The sequence below is a fragment of the Leptopilina heterotoma genome, unplaced genomic scaffold (genome assembly GCF_015476425.1).
Source record: "Leptopilina heterotoma isolate Lh14 unplaced genomic scaffold, ASM1547642v1 Lhet_116, whole genome shotgun sequence".
NCBI classification, from domain to species: Eukaryota; Metazoa; Arthropoda; class Insecta; order Hymenoptera; family Figitidae; genus Leptopilina; species Leptopilina heterotoma.
Window position 1 is genome coordinate 908606 of NW_025110835.1, and position 16731 is coordinate 925336.

Sequence of the window (16731 nt, forward strand, 5' to 3'; positions counted from 1 at the left end):
ATTTTTTGTAAATTAATTATTATTTTAGTAAATAGAAATTGATTTAAATTAGAAAAATAAATTTATTGTACACTTACAATTCTAATGCTGGAAGGCAGTTAAAATATTTAATCTATTAGCTGAATAATTAATTTTTAGATTTGAAGGTTGAATCCTTGTTGGTCCTGTAAGAAATATACGTATTCCACAAAAGAGCTACGGTTTGAACGACCAGTACTTGATACTGTAGTGGAACGATGCCAAAGTTTAGCAATTGCACTGCAGGCCATAACTAAAGGAAATATTTCCCTAGTATTAATAAAAATTGAAACACATTTTAAAAATAGAGATTAAAATGGACACAATAATCCTACCTTGTAATTACTAGCGAGAATGTCAGGATATTCATTTTTTAGTTTCTGTTTAATACTTTCCATTTCGTTTCCCTGTAAAACGCCAATTACCACGACTAAAATACTCAGAAAAAATGGCGCAAAAAGTAACTGATCACATGCAACTTTTTTTAACGTTACTATTCCTCCTTTAGAACCGATATTCTTATCGAGAAATCCGTACCAAGTCCTAGTAGCCGGACCCTTAAAAAAATTGGATGAATTATTTTTTCCTGTCAAGTATAGAATACAATCAAAGGGTTGCCACAGATCAAGGAAATCAAGAAATTTTGTTAAAAATAATAAAAAAATTAAATATTTAGAATTCATAAGAAAATTCTGAATTATAGTAAAAGATGAAAAGTTTTTTTGGACATCTTCTACAAAAGTTTGAATTTTTATGTCTTTTTTGTTTGCTACATAATTTATGAAATTACCACGAATTCTAATCCAAAACCTTCAATTTCTTCTATTTCTAACAATAATTTCGTTTTAAATAACATAATTATTGAAGAACTGTCATAAAATTATTACTTAGAAATTATTTAATGAATAATTTCACTTCAATATTTCAAAATTACTTGAATTTTAAAAAAAGTTGCGTATACAATATTCATAAATAGATGAACTTTATAGAATTTTAGTTAAAAACACTAAAAAATTGAATTTTGGAGGATTACCGAAATTTAATTATTTTCAAAAGTAATAAAATTCTTTGGAGAAATTCAATTATGTTCAGAAATTTTAACGAATATCTCGTCAAGAATTCAATTATCTTTACAAATAGCAAAATTTTTCGACAAAAATTCAAGTATTTTCAAAAATTTAAATAAAATTCTTCGCAAAATTTCAAATATTTTCAAAACTTTTTCGCAAATAAATAATTTTTCAATTTCTACTATTTTAATAAAATTTTCCAAAAGAATTCAATTATTTAAGGAAAATTTTAATAAAATTCTACACAAACATAATTATTTTCATAAATAATAAAAATTTCACAGGAATTCACTTATAAGTGAATTTACAAAATTTACAAATTTTTTATAAATTTCTTCGTAAGAATTCAATTATTTTCATAAATAATAATAAAATTTTTTACAGGATTTAAATTATTTTCATAAATATGTAATAAAATTCTTTTTAGGAATTCAATTATTTCCATAAATAAAAAAACTCGTCGCAGAATTTCAATTATTTTTAATACAATTTTAATCGAATTTCTCGAAAAATGTATTTATTCTTAAAAATTTTATTTAAATTCGTCAAAAGAATTCTATTATTTAAAAAGTTGACAGGAATTTTTATTACAATTTTATTAAATAATTGAATTTTAAAAGTATTATAGCGTTGATTCAATTATTAAAAAAATCTGCTGATAAAATTCTATTTGACAATTCAATTTTGAGAAACATTAAATTATTTACTTTTATGTTTAAAGAAGTGAATTCTTGTAGAATTTTTTAATAAAAATTGATTTAAAAATGAATTTCAGTTAAAATTTTAGAAAATAATTGAATATTTAAAGTATTATAGCTTTAAGATCTGAATTTTTCATACTTTTAACTAACGATTTTGTAGACTTAATTTTTTTGAAAAAGTTTAGTTGAACTTATTTTGAAATTATTAAAAGTTTTAATTTTCTAACATATATTTAGTAAATTTAAAGAAGAATTTAAGTTAAAAATTCTAGAAAATAATAATTAAATGGAAATTACGAAAATAATTTTGAATTAGTTACAGTAACAATATTCTTATAAAATCGAATAGATTTTATCACTCAATCATTTAAAATTATTATAAAACATGAAGAATATTTATTATATTATTGAATTTCAAAAGGTTTGAATTTGAAATTTTTGTAAATCTTAATTCCTATGGAATACAATGGTATTAGAAATTTTTTTTTTTGAGTATCTAATTATTTTTAGAGTAAATCAGAATATTCTTTATGGTCAGGGAAAAAGTCAAAATTTTGTCTGGATATTAGAGAAAAACAAAATCAAACTTTTGTGGCATCCTTCCTGTATGATTTACAAAACAAAAAGTTAACTCACAGCTATAAAAAATCCTATTCCTGCAAATCCTGCTGTACGTTTAAAATCCAATTCATCAAACCTTCGTTTTTCGACTAAATTTTGTGCTATTTGATCTCCCAATGCCATTAAAGTGCCTGTTAATTGTTTATAATAATGTATAATAAATCATACAAACAATATTTATTTCAAGAAGACAATTTTAAATTACCTGCTTGTAAAGCTTGCATTCCCAAAGGAAATCGGGATAACAATTTCTGATAACCTCTTAAAATGTAACTCATTTTGAAACAATAAAAGATTATTCATTAAAATAATGAATTATTTATTAATTTACAATATTTAATATTGTAAATAATATTTAAATAATAAAACTAAATCAGTGAAACAATAGAAAAAGTTTCATCAACTATAAAATACATTTTACGCATTCTGGCCTTTTACAGTAAAACGTGTTTTTTGAGGTTAAAAATTACGTTAGTAATAACACTTATTTCGTTGTTGTAATTTATTAAAATTGTGAAACTATCGTCTAATTAGAGTGCAATTGTGTTCTACTCTTGATAAACACATCACAATGTGCTCAAGAAAGATTAGATTAATTGATTAGTATCGTCTGCTATGCGTTAAAAGTGACTTTTTGAAATGTGAATGAAAATATAATCAATGGACAAGTCATTCATAAAAACAATAACAACAAACATGGCGGTTACGCACTACAACCTGACAGCCAATCAGAAGAGTTAACGTAACGTAGTGTTGCGTATTTACGAAATTTTTTTCCCACCTTTAAGTACCGTTCATATTTCGGACAAAGTTGCCGGCTTCGCGCGTCACATGCCTTAAGTTTAAATCACATGACAAGGGGAAGCTTATTATACAAAACTAACCTACCCTCTCCTGGTATTAAAAACGGTAATGTAAAAGCAGTATCAGTCAGTGTGTGTGTGTCACGTAGACGGGCACCGCATGGTGGTAGTATATTATTACAAATCAGGGATTAAAAAATGATCTAACTGTGCATCATCTTTTTAAAAAGCGTCCTCAGTTTTTCGAGGAGTGTCTACAGTCGCTGAAACGGTAAATACAATAAACAGATTTTTCAATTTTCATCAGAAATCTTGCCGGACAAACAAAGCAATCGAATGTTGTTTGTTCTTTTCAATGGCTGAAGCCTATCCGTGGCACTCGTTAAGGCGTTCGTGGTGGTTTGTTTTCCTTTTTGTTTACGATGCTCCGAAACGCCCCGCGGGCATTCATAAGCATTTTATGACCCCAAATTATATTAAATTCAACAACTCAATGTACCGAATAATTAATTGTAATTAATTTTTTTTTTCTCAAGTTATGCTACAACATCGAATCTCATCGCAACGATTTCCATTGCTTATCTGTCAGTGTTGTCGGCCCCCCTTCACTCCTTGTCTCCCATCCCCCGTGTCTACTGTATATATGTGAGAGGGATTCAAATTTTGGCAAAAATAACGAAAATTCCTTTGTTGATGAAACATTTAAATGTAGATAATTTCAATAAAAATAATTGAATGTATAAAAATTGTCGCGCTATTTGGAATTCGCATTGTGGAGTCGCGAGAAAAGATATATGTTCAACGTCGTGTAAGCGTGTATAATTTGCCGATGCCATTGCACCGAGGGATTGGATTATGGCAGGAGAGGGAGCTATAAATACACACGCAGTATGGGGTAAACAAACTTGACCTCATCGGAATACGAAGATGATTTTGCTAAGAATTTAAGAATTTTCCAAGTTTTGTGTTTTAGATAAATTTCCATTACAAAACGGAGTCGTTTTGATTTATTTCGATTATAAATAGATTTTCATAATGTTTCTTGTTTAGTTGATATATCGGGATTGTTTACGTTTTGAATATAGAAAATCGACAACAATGTGGTAGTGTTATTAACGAGCAAATCAATACGTCCCCATACTTTACAATTAAAAGAATTTACGAATTATTTAATTACCGATTTCTAATTAATTTTCATTTTCAAGAAACTATTTTTTCCCCATATTTATTTTTTTCAAATTGGTAATAATTACCAAGTCGTTAATAAATCATTCTTCCTAAATATTTTCGTGTATGAAAAATTTATTTTTATCTAATTAAAAAAAAAGAGATAATATTTTCGTAACGAGAGAAATAAGAATTGAAAAATAATTTAAATAATAAACTGTAAATGTTTTTCGTGAACAGAAAATGAAAATAAAAATGTTTATTTCTATTTCAGTGTAGAATTGGTTTTTGGGATCAGTGTGAGATTAGGTTGAACCTAGTTGTTGTGCAATCGCGCACTAAACTCAGGTGTCGAGACAAATTTAACTGCAATAGTATTCCCGATTAAGAAGAAAAGAAAAAAAACAAAAGAAATAATGAAGTGGTCACCGGGAGCTCTTTTTTGCGAGCAAGTTGGTGAATTGACACGTGTATTTTCACAATGGAATGAATGTGAACAAACTGTCGTCCTCTACGCTCTCCTACGTCGAATTCCAGCGGTTCAAGCCCGATTTCTCGCACACGCCGTGCAACATTCACTTCATTCAGTTACGGAGCTTGATTCACAAGAACTAAACGCTAATAATCCAGGTAAAGTAGAAAAAATGGGAAAAAATGAAAAAAAAACATTGAGAAAAGAAAAATAAAGAGAAAATAAAAAAAAAATTCATACTTAATAAATTAAGTTTCATACTCAGGGTTGCCACAGATCAGGAAAGTCAAGGGAAGGAAAATTAGTTAGGGAAAAGTCAGGGATTTTTATTAAAAGTACTGGAAAAAATTATATTTTTAGAATTAAGAAGAAAATTCTGAATTTTGGTCTCTTTTTTGTTTGCTCCATAAACTATGAAATTGACAAGAATAAATTCAATTATGTTCAAAAATTTTAAAAAATTCTCGTCAAAATTTCAATTATCTTTAGAAGTAATTAAATTCTATTCCGAAATTCAATTATTTTGAAAAATTTTAATAAAATTCTTGGCAAAATTTCAATTATTTTCAAAAAATTTCCTCATTTCAATTATTTTTAATCTCTACTATTTAAAATTTTCCAAAAGAATTCTATTATTTAAACAAAATTTTAATAAAAATTTAACAGGAATTCAATTACTTACCAATTTTTAAAAAAATTTCTTTGCACCAATTCAATTATTTTTAATTTTTTAATGAAGTTTCTCCAAAGAATTCAAATATATTCAGAGAATTGAAAAAAATAGTTCTGAGAAATTCAATTATTTCGAAAAATTTAAATAAAATTATTTTAAAAGTTCTATTATTTTAAAAAATATTGACAAAATTCTTTACAAGATTTAGTTAATAAAATTGCAATTTTAATAACATTTTCCTATACAAATCAATTATTTTCAATACAATTCTTCTTAAGAATTCAATTATTTTCACAGATAATACACTTTTCATGGGAATTCAAATATTTAAAAAAATTTGAATGATATTCTTCGCTAGAAATCAATTATTTTTATAAATAATAATATTTTTTTGAGAATTCAATTATTTAAAAAAATTTTGATGAAATGCTTCATAAATTTGAAATATTATAATAAAATCAATCATAGAATACAATTATTTTCGTAAAATACAATATTCATCCTAGGAATACAATTACTGTCAAAAATGTTTGTAAAAATTTTCGAAACAATCCAATTATTTTCTTAAAAAATAAAAATTCTTCGAAGCAATTCAATTATTTAAAAAATTTTAATAAAATTCTTTCCAAGAATTCAATTCTTTTCAAAAAGAAACATTTTCACAGTAATTTAATTATTAAAAAAAATTTTTTTTAATTCTTTGGCAGATTTCAATTCTTTTCAATTTTTTAATGAAATTTCTAGATGGAATTTAATTTTTTTTTTAAAGTTTTAAAAAAATTCTGAAAAATCCAATTATTTAAAAAAATTTGAATAAAATTCTTCACAGGAAATTAATTATTTTCATAAATAATAATATTTTCCTCCGGAATTCAATTATTTTCATTAATAAAATTCTTCACAGGAATTCAATTCTGTAAAAAAGAATTTACTTTAATTTTTTGTCACATTTCAATTATTTTCAATTTTTAAATGAAATTTCTAGATGGAATTTAATTTTTTTTTTAAAGTTTTAAAAAATTCTTAAAAATTCAATTATTTAAAAAAATTTGAATAAAATTTTTCACAAGAAATTAATTATTTTCATAAATAATAATATTTTCCTCCGGAATTCAATTATTTTTACTAATAAAATTCTTCACATTTTAAGAAATATGCAATTATTTTCTTCGCAATTATTCAATTATTTTCATTTAAATAATAAAATATTTACAGGGATTTAATTATCGCAGAATTTTAATTATTTTTAATACAATTTTAATCGAATTCCTGGAAAAATGTAATTATTCCTAAGAAATTTAATAAAATTCGTCAAAAGAATTTAATTATTTAAAAATTTATTGATGAAATTCTTTATGAGAATTAAATTTTAAGAAGCATGCAATTATTCAATAAATTATTTTCTTTTGTATTTAAATAATTGTATTCTAGTAGAATTTTCTAATAAAAATTGATTAAAAATTAATTGCACTTAAAATTTTAAATTACAATTGAATATTAAAAGCATTATAGAGTGAATTTTTAGAAATAATTGAATTTTGAAAAGGGTTCAAATTAAAATCTTTGAAAATTTGAATTTATAGTTACAATATTCTGATGATATAAAATAATGATTTTATCACTCTGTCATCTTTAATAATAAAAGTTATTTAATTAATAATAGTTTGTTCAATTTAAAATGTTTGAACATCTTCATTCTACTGAAAACAATAATAAATATATAAATATCTATAAATATTTATTCAACAAAGAAGTTATTGATGTTTTCGAATAATTTTACAATTAAAGAAATTTGTAAATGTAATAGAACATTTTTTTGAGTATCTAATAATTTTTAGAGTGAATCGGAATATTCTTTAGGGTCAGGGAAAAAGTGAAATTTTTTTTGTGGAAATCAGGGAAAAGCAAAATTAAATTTTTTTTTGACAACCCTGATACTTAATAGATTAAGTTTCATAGTCAATACATTGAGTTTTATAATTAATAAATTAACTAAAAAATTCTTACAGCTTTCGTCAATTCACTCCTCTCAGAATCCACGGAAGTAGCTATTAATCAATTGCTCTCACATCTTCCTCTTTTGAGACCCGGAAATGTTGAATGCAAACAATGTTATCTGGTAGCTATTCCTGAATTGGTTAGTCACTGCGTTACCACTGGACAATTTACTGAGCAAACTCAACAACTTCTCAGTTACACACTTATTCATCCAGCAATAACAAGTAATGATAGGCGATCTTTGTCACAGTGGCTTAGACATCTTGAGGAGAGAATCAGCGGGACGCCACCAATTCATAATTTGGAGGAGTACACCAACAGTTCGTCCAGGTAGGAGGCAATTTTTGTTTACCTGAAATTTTATACAAAAGCAGGTACAAAATCAGGTTTGGCACTCATCTTATAATAACACCTATTGTTATAATTTCCTTGCAATTTGCTACTATTTGTATATTTTTCTTTAGGTTTAATTTTATTAATCCTAACTAATCTAATCTAATTTTAGTCGATTCAAATGTCCAACTATTAAAATTTTAAGTAACCTTAAATTATTTTTGAATTTTCTTTCTCGCCTTAAAAATTTTTTAAATTCCATAAAGATTTAAAGTTCTATTTTTTAGAAATAATTATTTTATCAATTAATTATTTTTGTATTTAAATCATTCTCGTAGTTAAAAACTCAAATAAATAATATTATTTTAAAGTTACTTCTTGCTATTCTTTAAAAATTAATTATCGAGTGTGAAGCCTGAAATATATAAAATTTAAATATAAGTATAAAATTCTTTATAACTAGTATTATATAACGAATTGTATTACATAATTTTGTTTTGTTTACCTTTGAAAGATGGGATGCCGGATGGCAGCGAAATGTGAAACAGCAGACGGAACAGACGAATATGTTCAATTCACAGCCTGGAACAACTTTTAATTCACAACTTTTGCCACCAGTCTCACGTCAACGTCGATCAAATAGTTTGACACCTCCTTTTGCTCCTCCTCATCATCAGGAGGTTGTCGATCGGAGTAGTAATACCAATAACACTACCAGACACAAGACAAGAAGTTTCAGTGTTTCTGGAGATCATACAACTTGTGAGTTTATTATTTTTTTTTTCAAAGAAAATAATTAAAAACCAAAAGAAGAAAAATTAAATATTTTCTTAATTACAGCTGCTTTAATTGGACTTGGTCCTTTGAGTCCACAAAGTTCGTGTACAAGTAGTGGAAGTGAGGGACGTTTAGATGAAGCTTCAACACGGCCTTTGTCCAGTGGAATGAGAGGTTCGTCCTTTTTTAATATCTCGTTAATATCTCCAAATTTCTCCCCTGCAAAAAAATATAAATTTATTAAAAATGCAATATATCGAATTAATTAAATTAGTATTACATTTTTTAAGGTATTAGTAATAATTTATTAAATTATTGAATGGAAATTTTTTTCCAGACGTTCCGGGATGGTTAAAAACGCTTCGTTTGCATAAATACAGTTACTTATTTGCCACATTGAGCTACGGTGAAATGTTACAATTAACGGAGGATCGTTTAGCGGAACAAGGTGTTACAAAAGGTGCGAGACACAAGCTGGCACTTTCCATCACTAAATTGCAACAAAGATATACGACACTTCTCAATTTGGAAAAGAATCTATTGCAACCGACGCGCGATGGAAATCAACCGGCTTCATTTGCTCAGGGCTCGTCACTTTTAGTTAATACACTCGATGAGCTTAAAAATATTTTAACCACACCATTGAAACCAAGTCAGGAGAATGATCCACAGGACATTCCCACTCAATTTACTAAAGTTCTTGGCAAATGTGAGTTTTATTGTGGTTTACAGCAATTCAATCTGAATCTAATCAATCATTATTATTATCATAATTATAATAATAATTATTATTTTTCACTTCTTCTTCCACATTAATTATTATTATTATTGCGTTTGAATAAATAATATATTTTCTTTTTTCAGTGTGCAGTAGACTTGCTCTGGACAGTGTAGACGATGGTATACTCTGCACGTGCATCAACGTTTTGGAGAAGGTTTTGCAACACGATTGCTTTACGCCAAATCAAAAAGAAAAAGTTCAACAGTGGCGCAGTCGTCTTGGCAATCCTAGACCAACTCCAAAGTAAGCTTCATCTTTATATTCTCAAACAAATTACAATTCGTGTATTCAAAATTAGTTTTTGTTTGATTTTTATTCATTTTTTTAATAATAATAATTACTATTCTTATATTACTATCGATATTTAATTGTTGCTTCATTCTACTGCCTCAGTTTTATCTTTTCAAAAGATTTATTAATAAAATTATTAAGATAAATGACCCAGACTTGATTAAAGTCTTCGTCAAGCAAGTAATTTTAAATGTTCAAATTTCTCTGAAGTTTTGAATGTTCGAATGAATTGTTTACTTTTTCGTATTCCAGGGCTCGAACTAGGTCCGTAAATCCCATAAAGATCCGTAAATTTGCTTGAAGTCCGTAAAAGTCAGTTTTTTGAAAAAAAAGGTCCGTAATTTGATTGAGAAAAGACGAAAAGTTCGTAAATTTCACGATATAATTTGGAGAATTTTAGAGAAATTACAAATGATTGCAGAAATTCAATTATTTTCAAAAGTAATAGAATTCTTCGCAGAAATTCAATTATGTTCAACAATTTTTAAAAATTCTCGTTAAATTTTCAATTATCTTTCAAAGTAATTAAATTCTTATCCGAAATTCAATTATTTTCAAAAAATGTAATAAAATTCTTGGCAAAATTTCAGTTATTTTCAAAAATTTTCCTCAATTCAATCACTTTTAATATCTACTATTTTAATAAAATTTTCTAAAAGAATTCAATTATTTTTAAAAAAAATTAATAAAATTCTACGAAAATCTTTAATTATTTTTATAAAATAATAAAAATTTCACAAGAATTCAATTATTTACAAATTTTTTTTATAAATTTCTTCGCAATTATTCAATTATTTTCATTTAAATAATAAAATTTTTACAGGGATTTAATCATCGCAGAATTTTAATTATTTTTAATAGAATTTTAATCGAATTCCTCGAAAAATTCAATTATTCCTAAGAAATTTAATAAAATTCGTCAAAAGAATTCAATTATTTAAAAATTTATTGATGAAATTCTTTATGAGAATTAAATTTTAAAAAGCATTTTGTATTTAAATAATTGAATTCTGCAGGGTGTCTAACGGTCAGGGAAGTTAGGGAAAAGTCAGGGAATGTCAGAGAATTTCATTGAAGGCCAGGAAAATTTCTAATAATTTATACAAAAATTAAAATTTTTGTGAATAAAAAATTTTTTTAATCTAACAAAACTTAGAAGATTATTATTATCGTTTCTTTCTATGTTAAATTTTAAAGAAATTCGGTTTTTCAAATAATTTTTAATTTTTTACCAAAGGATGGAGACTATTAATAAAGTAAAGTGTTTTTGAAGAGCCCAAAAATAATGAAGCTAAATGCCATAAAAGAGAAGAAAAAATGTTGAATTTTAAGAAATTCGGTTTTTCGAATAATTTTTAATTTTTTACCAAAGGGCAGAGACTATTAAACAAGTAAAGTATTTTTGTAGAGCCCAAAAATAATGAAGCTAAATGCCATAAAAGGGAAGAAAATTGTTGTATGTTAAGAAAATCGGTTTTTCGAATTTTTGATAATTTTAGATTTTTTACCAAAGGGAGGAGACTATTAACAGGGAAAAAGTCAGCGAATTATTTTCTCAATCCTTGTTAGACACCCTGCGATTCTAGTAGAATTTTGTAATAAAAATTGATTTAAAAATGGATTTCAGTTAAAATTTTAGATTACAATTGAATATTAAAAGCATTAGAGCTTAAATTTTTAGAAATAATTAAATTTTGAATAGGTTTCAAATTAAAGTGTTTGAAAATATAAATTTTTCATATTTTTAACTAACAATTCTGTGGACTTAATTTTTTGGAGAAAGTTTCATTGCGGATTTTTTTTTTAAATTATATTTCAAGTTTTTATTTTCTAATATATATTAAATATAAAAGAATTTACTAATAATTGAAATTTTGTAAAATTGAATTGTAAACAAAATGAATTAAAAAATTCTCAAAGAACTTTTTCAAAAATTATTAAAAATAGAGCATTTATAGAAAAATTTTAGTTAAAAACAAGAAAAAAAAATGTAATTTTGGTAAAATTACAAATTATTTCAGAAATTCAATTAGTTTCCTAAAGAATGAAACTCATCGCAGAATTTTGATTATTATTACAAAATGTAATTATTCCTAAAAGTTTTAATAAAATTCGTCAAAAGAATTCAATCATTTAAAAATTTATTGATAAATTTCTTTATGAGAATTGAATTTTAAGAAACATTCAATTATTCAATAAATTATTTATTTTTGTAGTTAAATAATTGAATTGTAGTAGAATTTTGTAATAAAAATTAATTTAAGAATTAATTTCAGTTAAAATTTTAGATAATAATTAAATATTAAAAGCAATATGGCGTGAATTTTTAGAAATAATTAAATTTTGAAATTTATGTTTTTAAGAAAGTTTAATTGCTGATTTTTTTATATTTGAAGTTTTTATTTTGTAATTTTATAAATTTAATTGAAGAATTTACGAATAATTGAAATTTCGTAAAATTGAATATTGTAAACAAATGGACTTCAAAATTGTCGAAGAACTTTTTCGAAAATTATGGAAAATAATCGATTTAAAGAAGAATTTTAGTTAGCAATTCTTGAAAATAATAATTGAATTGATAATGATTTTATCACTCGGTCATCTTAAATATTATAAAACATGAAGAAATCGATCACTCCGAGTCGAAGACTCGGAGTTATCGATGTCTTCATGTTTTATAGTTATGAAAAATTTCATTTATGGTTTTAAGTAAAATGTTCTCTTATTTGACTCGGACTGGTTATATTTTTGTAAGTAATTGGTCTGTAAATGGTCCGTAATTTTTCATTTTTGGTCCGTAAAGTCCGTATTTTTAAATACTTCACTGGTTCGAGCCCTGGTATTTCAATTTTTTTTTTTAAATGAATAATCTGAAATGAAAAATATTGTAATTGTAAATTTATCTAGATGAAAATGATTTTTTTAAATATAAATAAACAATATTTTGCAATAAAATTCAAATTTAGAGAAGTAATAATAATAATAATAATGAATGGAATTAATGGAAATCAATATTAAATGGCAGTCAATGAGTTAAAATGTTTAGCTGATTAAATGTAAATGATTTTGGAAAATTCAAATACGAATATTTGATTTCCAGATGGCAACATAATTATCCTTATAATAATAGGCGATATTGCTGCATTCAACAACAGAATCATCACAATAGGAAGCCGAGTTTGAATTCGAGTCATGTGTCAAGTGTTAATCTACATAATAACTCATTCCTCAATAGCCCGCACAGAAACAGTATATCTACACCGTATATGCAGAGTAACCAAAGTCCAAACAATACACAAAACAGCTTAAGACCAATGCACTCATCTGAAAAGCGGCCAAGCTTACAGGAAAATAGTTTGGAGGTAAAGTGAATTGTTTTTTTTAAATTGTTCAATTTTTGCGTCAAAGACCGGAGAAAATAAATTTCATAAAATAAAATTTATATGTATAATAATCATAAAAATTTGTATTATTTACAAAACAAAATGAATTTTTACAGCAATTGCAAAGAACTTTACAACGTACATACTCTGCACCAAGGGATCATTTTCTTGGCCAATCGAGTATTACATCAGAGACGACTGAACCTGAAATAAACTCTCAACTAGAATCCTTATGCTTACGAATGACCGAGCAAGCAATCGGAGGTTTTGGTGAGGCCTAAATCTCATAAAATTTCTTATTTGTTTTTTTTTTTATATTAAAAAAAGCCAATTATCGCATGTTAAATTATACACGTTGCTGAACTTAAAGTTCAGTGAAAAATATTTCTGAAAATCCCTCGATTAACTTTTTCAATTTTATTTAAAAAAAAAAAGTATTGGACACAATTGACTATAGAAGACGTTTATAAAACGATTCTTTAATAATGTAATGTTTAATGCGATGACACGAAAGAAAAAAAAAGTGATTCGTTTTTTTTATGATTTAATGATCATATATGATCAGTCATGTGCGTATACATATAACGTATTTTATTTACACTCAGTAAAATATATTTATGAACTGACAGAATTTGGCAAGCCAAATGATAATAGGTAGATGGATTATAATTTCCTATTTACTGGGTTTTACAATTTATGTATTTAGTAGAGAACAATTTCTCTTCGACCGCAGTGCGCCGCGAATAATGAATAATTTATTTAAAAAAAAACTATATTGAAAAAAATCACAAATTGGGAAATGAAATTTGTTTTTAACGTTAACAATGTTCAGATTACATTATTACAATTTAAATCTATACTAATCTATCGACAGTTGAACTGACGGTAGTCAATGACTATACGAATAATATAAATGACAAATCTTTATAAAAAAATAAGTTTTTTTTTCTATTTTCTTAATACTTAAGCTTCATAATATTGGACAAAGTTTTTTACAATTTATATTGTTTACATATATACATATATATATATATTCATATACATATTTCACTCTTAATCCTTCATTTCTCAATTTGAAATGTTATTATTCTAATTTTAAATTTACTTATTTTTTTTTTATTACAAGCCACGAATGTCGTTGTATATATATATATTTAATTTTTGATTAATTACCGGTAAATAGGTGAATAATCAAAAGAAAAGAGAAGAAAAAAAAGATGACGTATAACGATATTCGCGTCGTATTTTTTTATTTTGATAAACAAAAAATTTTTTAGGATATTAAGTGAAACATGCATAATTTGCTCAATTCAATTTATTAGAAATTTATTAATAAAATTAACATTATTCTTGTTGATATTTATTTAGAATTGAGATGTTTGGCTGCGTTCTTTATTATTTGAAACAAAAAAAAGTGATCTCTTTTTTACGTAAGAATTTAAAGGAAAGAAAACTTGCGACTGATTTAACAAAAAAAAAAGCTTTTTATTGCACTTGATATAGAGATTGATTTTAAGATTTTCGTCGTGTACTGCGATCGAATGCTATTTCCTTAAAAAAAAAAATATATATATATATATTATACATATAAAAATGAATAAATAATTATATTACGCTAGGTTTTTAAAAAAGAAGAAAGAAAAAAAAAGAAAAAGAAAATTTGTATAAATTATGGAAAAAAAAGAAGGGAAAGCTGTGTGACACTTGCAATATTGTTTTTGTGTTATCCATTTCGGGAAATGGAATTCTTCTAATTTTAACGAGCGAACTGATTTTCACCTCCCTATTTGCTCTATCAATGAGAGTCGATTCTCGATAGACGCTTGAATATCTAATTCTATTTTCTTATAGGCTTATACGTATAGGAATAACATTAAATGAGAAAAAAAGAAAAAAAAAAGGTACACACAGTGTTCAATAATTTTTGTCATCTCTGCCAATCGTGTTAAATTATTTTCCGCATGGCAGAATTTTTTTTTTTTTTTTTTTTTTTGAATCGGACAGTGAATTCAGAAATTAATATTTATACAGTTTAAAAGGCCTTAAACGAACAAAAACCAAGGGTTCGTAAAAAACCAAAAGAAAAAAAATGTTAATTTAAAAAAAAAATTGTGAAAAAAATACTTCGAGATTAAAGAAGAAAACAGAAGAAGAAGAAGAAGAAGGTGATGATGATGATAATGAAGAAAAAGAAGTAGCGTAAGAACGCGTAGTTTCAAGACATCGAGATTCGTGGCTTGAATTTCTAGAATTACGTTTACGCACGTCGGGTGATTTTAAATGGCTTCGCTGCGACATTCACAATATTTTTGCGCGTAACGGAAATCTACAGTAATTAATCGTATAAAAAAAATAAACAATGAAAGACTGACTATTTCACGCGTTTCGATAGTTGAAAAAAAGAGAGCGAGAGAGAGAGAGAGAAAAGAAGAGAGAATGAAAGGGTTAAAAACCTTTACAAAAAAAAAGAAGTAGAGAAACTTTTTTTTATATATCGAAGCTCCGCGTGCGCGTGAAAGAAGCAAATTGGTAAGACTGCCGAAGGGAAAAGAACCTGTCAAAGTAAGAGAAAAAAAAAATTAACGAGTGGTATCGAGTAATGCAAGTACTTGTAATTTTTTAGAATACCCGACGATAATAGCACTATATATATCTAGAGTATAATCAATATGTAAGGTTACATGGTGATTGCCGAACCCAAGTATCCCAGGGGCTGCTGATATTATGAGCTTGCTCGCACCGAGTTATACTAAGTAATCGCCAATAAGTAATAAATCTTCAAATAATTTTAAAACAACGGAAAAATCACAACAAAAAAAAGTCGATCGGAAACAGGAATTTTTTTTGAAATGTCGCGAAACCCAAGACAGATTATTATCGAAAGCTAGTCAAATGATACAGTTTTAATGTCTATCTGCTAATGTACTACATAGTCTTTAATCGTATTTTTTTTTTGTTTTTTTTTTTGTTCTATATACTTAAGGTGCACGACGTGGGTTCGCGCATAAGAACGTCAAAATAATAATATTAATAATTAATACAGGATAATATTTAATCCTGGTGCAAGACAAAAAGAAAGAAAAAATGTTGAAAAAAAACATTCGAGAAATAGGAAAAAAAAGACTGCTCTTTAGATGAAATTAGAAATTTTAATCGTGATGTAATTTGTGGTATTAGCTCCAATATTGAAAGGCAGGACCTAAAGCAGTAGAGTTCTAAAAATTCATAATTTTATTTTTGCAATTTAATGTTTAAATGTAAACGAAATTTTAATTTTTCATTCTCCTTTAGGTGTGTTAGTATCTATGTTAGTTTATTTTTCAAAAAAAAAGGAATCGGTATTTATAAAAATAAATAATGTGTGAAAAAGAAAAATTTTAGAACACTACTGAAAAGAAAAAATCACACGAGAGCAAATGAAAAAAAAGCACTTTCTTTTTATCATGTTGTAAATTAAGAATATATCCCATCGGTGTTCATGTTTATATTGCTGAAGCGACACTTGTATTTTTAATCTTGCACTGCATAAGACTTTATAAAATGCTTCAGCAATCGCTTTTTCTATACTTATTATTAATTAGCTCTATTTTGTTACTATTTATGTGTTTTAAATTTATTATTATGAAACCAAGTTCAGATCAAA

At 25.7% G+C, this 16731-nt stretch overlaps 2 protein-coding genes across 3 annotated transcripts; one reads left to right on the plus strand and one right to left on the minus strand.

Moving 5' to 3' along the window:
* Nucleotides 1-42: 42 nt before the first annotated feature.
* On the minus strand, nucleotides 43-3077 carry LOC122509418 (protein Mpv17-like). The gene is made up of 4 exons (XM_043623473.1): nucleotides 2616-3077; nucleotides 2426-2541; nucleotides 354-575; nucleotides 43-271 (listed from the first exon to the last, which is right to left on the minus strand). The coding sequence occupies exons 1-4, from the start codon at nucleotides 2686-2688 to the stop codon at nucleotides 128-130; spliced, it is 555 nt and encodes a 184-aa protein (XP_043479408.1). The 5' UTR covers nucleotides 2689-3077; the 3' UTR covers nucleotides 43-127.
* A 251-nt stretch (nucleotides 3078-3328) lies between these two features.
* Nucleotides 3329-16123, plus strand: LOC122509406 (protein Smaug homolog 1). Of its 2 annotated transcripts, none has more exons than XM_043623449.1 (9): nucleotides 3329-3484; nucleotides 4655-5010; nucleotides 7535-7853; nucleotides 8371-8618; nucleotides 8697-8807; nucleotides 8971-9342; nucleotides 9498-9657; nucleotides 12806-13067; nucleotides 13205-16123. In XM_043623449.1, exons 2-9 carry the CDS (start codon nucleotides 4797-4799, stop codon nucleotides 13367-13369), a joined length of 1851 nt encoding a protein of 616 aa, XP_043479384.1. In that variant the 5' UTR covers nucleotides 3329-3484; nucleotides 4655-4796; the 3' UTR covers nucleotides 13370-16123. The 2 variants fall into 2 exon arrangements, with proteins under 2 accessions (XP_043479384.1, XP_043479393.1); XM_043623458.1 differs by having other exon boundaries at nucleotides 12836-13067.
* Nucleotides 16124-16731: the final 608 nt, after the last annotated feature.

Bases quoted from the DNA above. Each gene is read 5' to 3' on its own strand.
- LOC122509418 (XM_043623473.1), bottom strand. From the start codon at position 2,688: ATGAGTTACATTTTAAGAGGTTATCAGAAATTGTTATCCCGATTTCCT. The intron at 2,542-2,615 runs GTAATTTAAAAT...AACAATTAACAG, and splicing joins AATGCAAGCTTTACAAGCAG to GCACTTTAATGGCATTGGGA. The intron at 576-2,425 runs GTGAGTTAACTT...AATTTTTTTAAG, and splicing joins GAATAGGATTTTTTATAGCT to GGTCCGGCTACTAGGACTTG.
- LOC122509406 (XM_043623449.1), top strand. From the start codon at position 4,797: ATGAAGTGGTCACCGGGAGCTCTTTTTTGCGAGCAAGTTGGTGAATTG. The intron at 8,619-8,696 runs GTGAGTTTATTA...TCTTAATTACAG, and splicing joins TTCTGGAGATCATACAACTT to CTGCTTTAATTGGACTTGGT. The intron at 9,343-9,497 runs GTGAGTTTTATT...TTCTTTTTTCAG, and splicing joins TACTAAAGTTCTTGGCAAAT to TGTGCAGTAGACTTGCTCTG.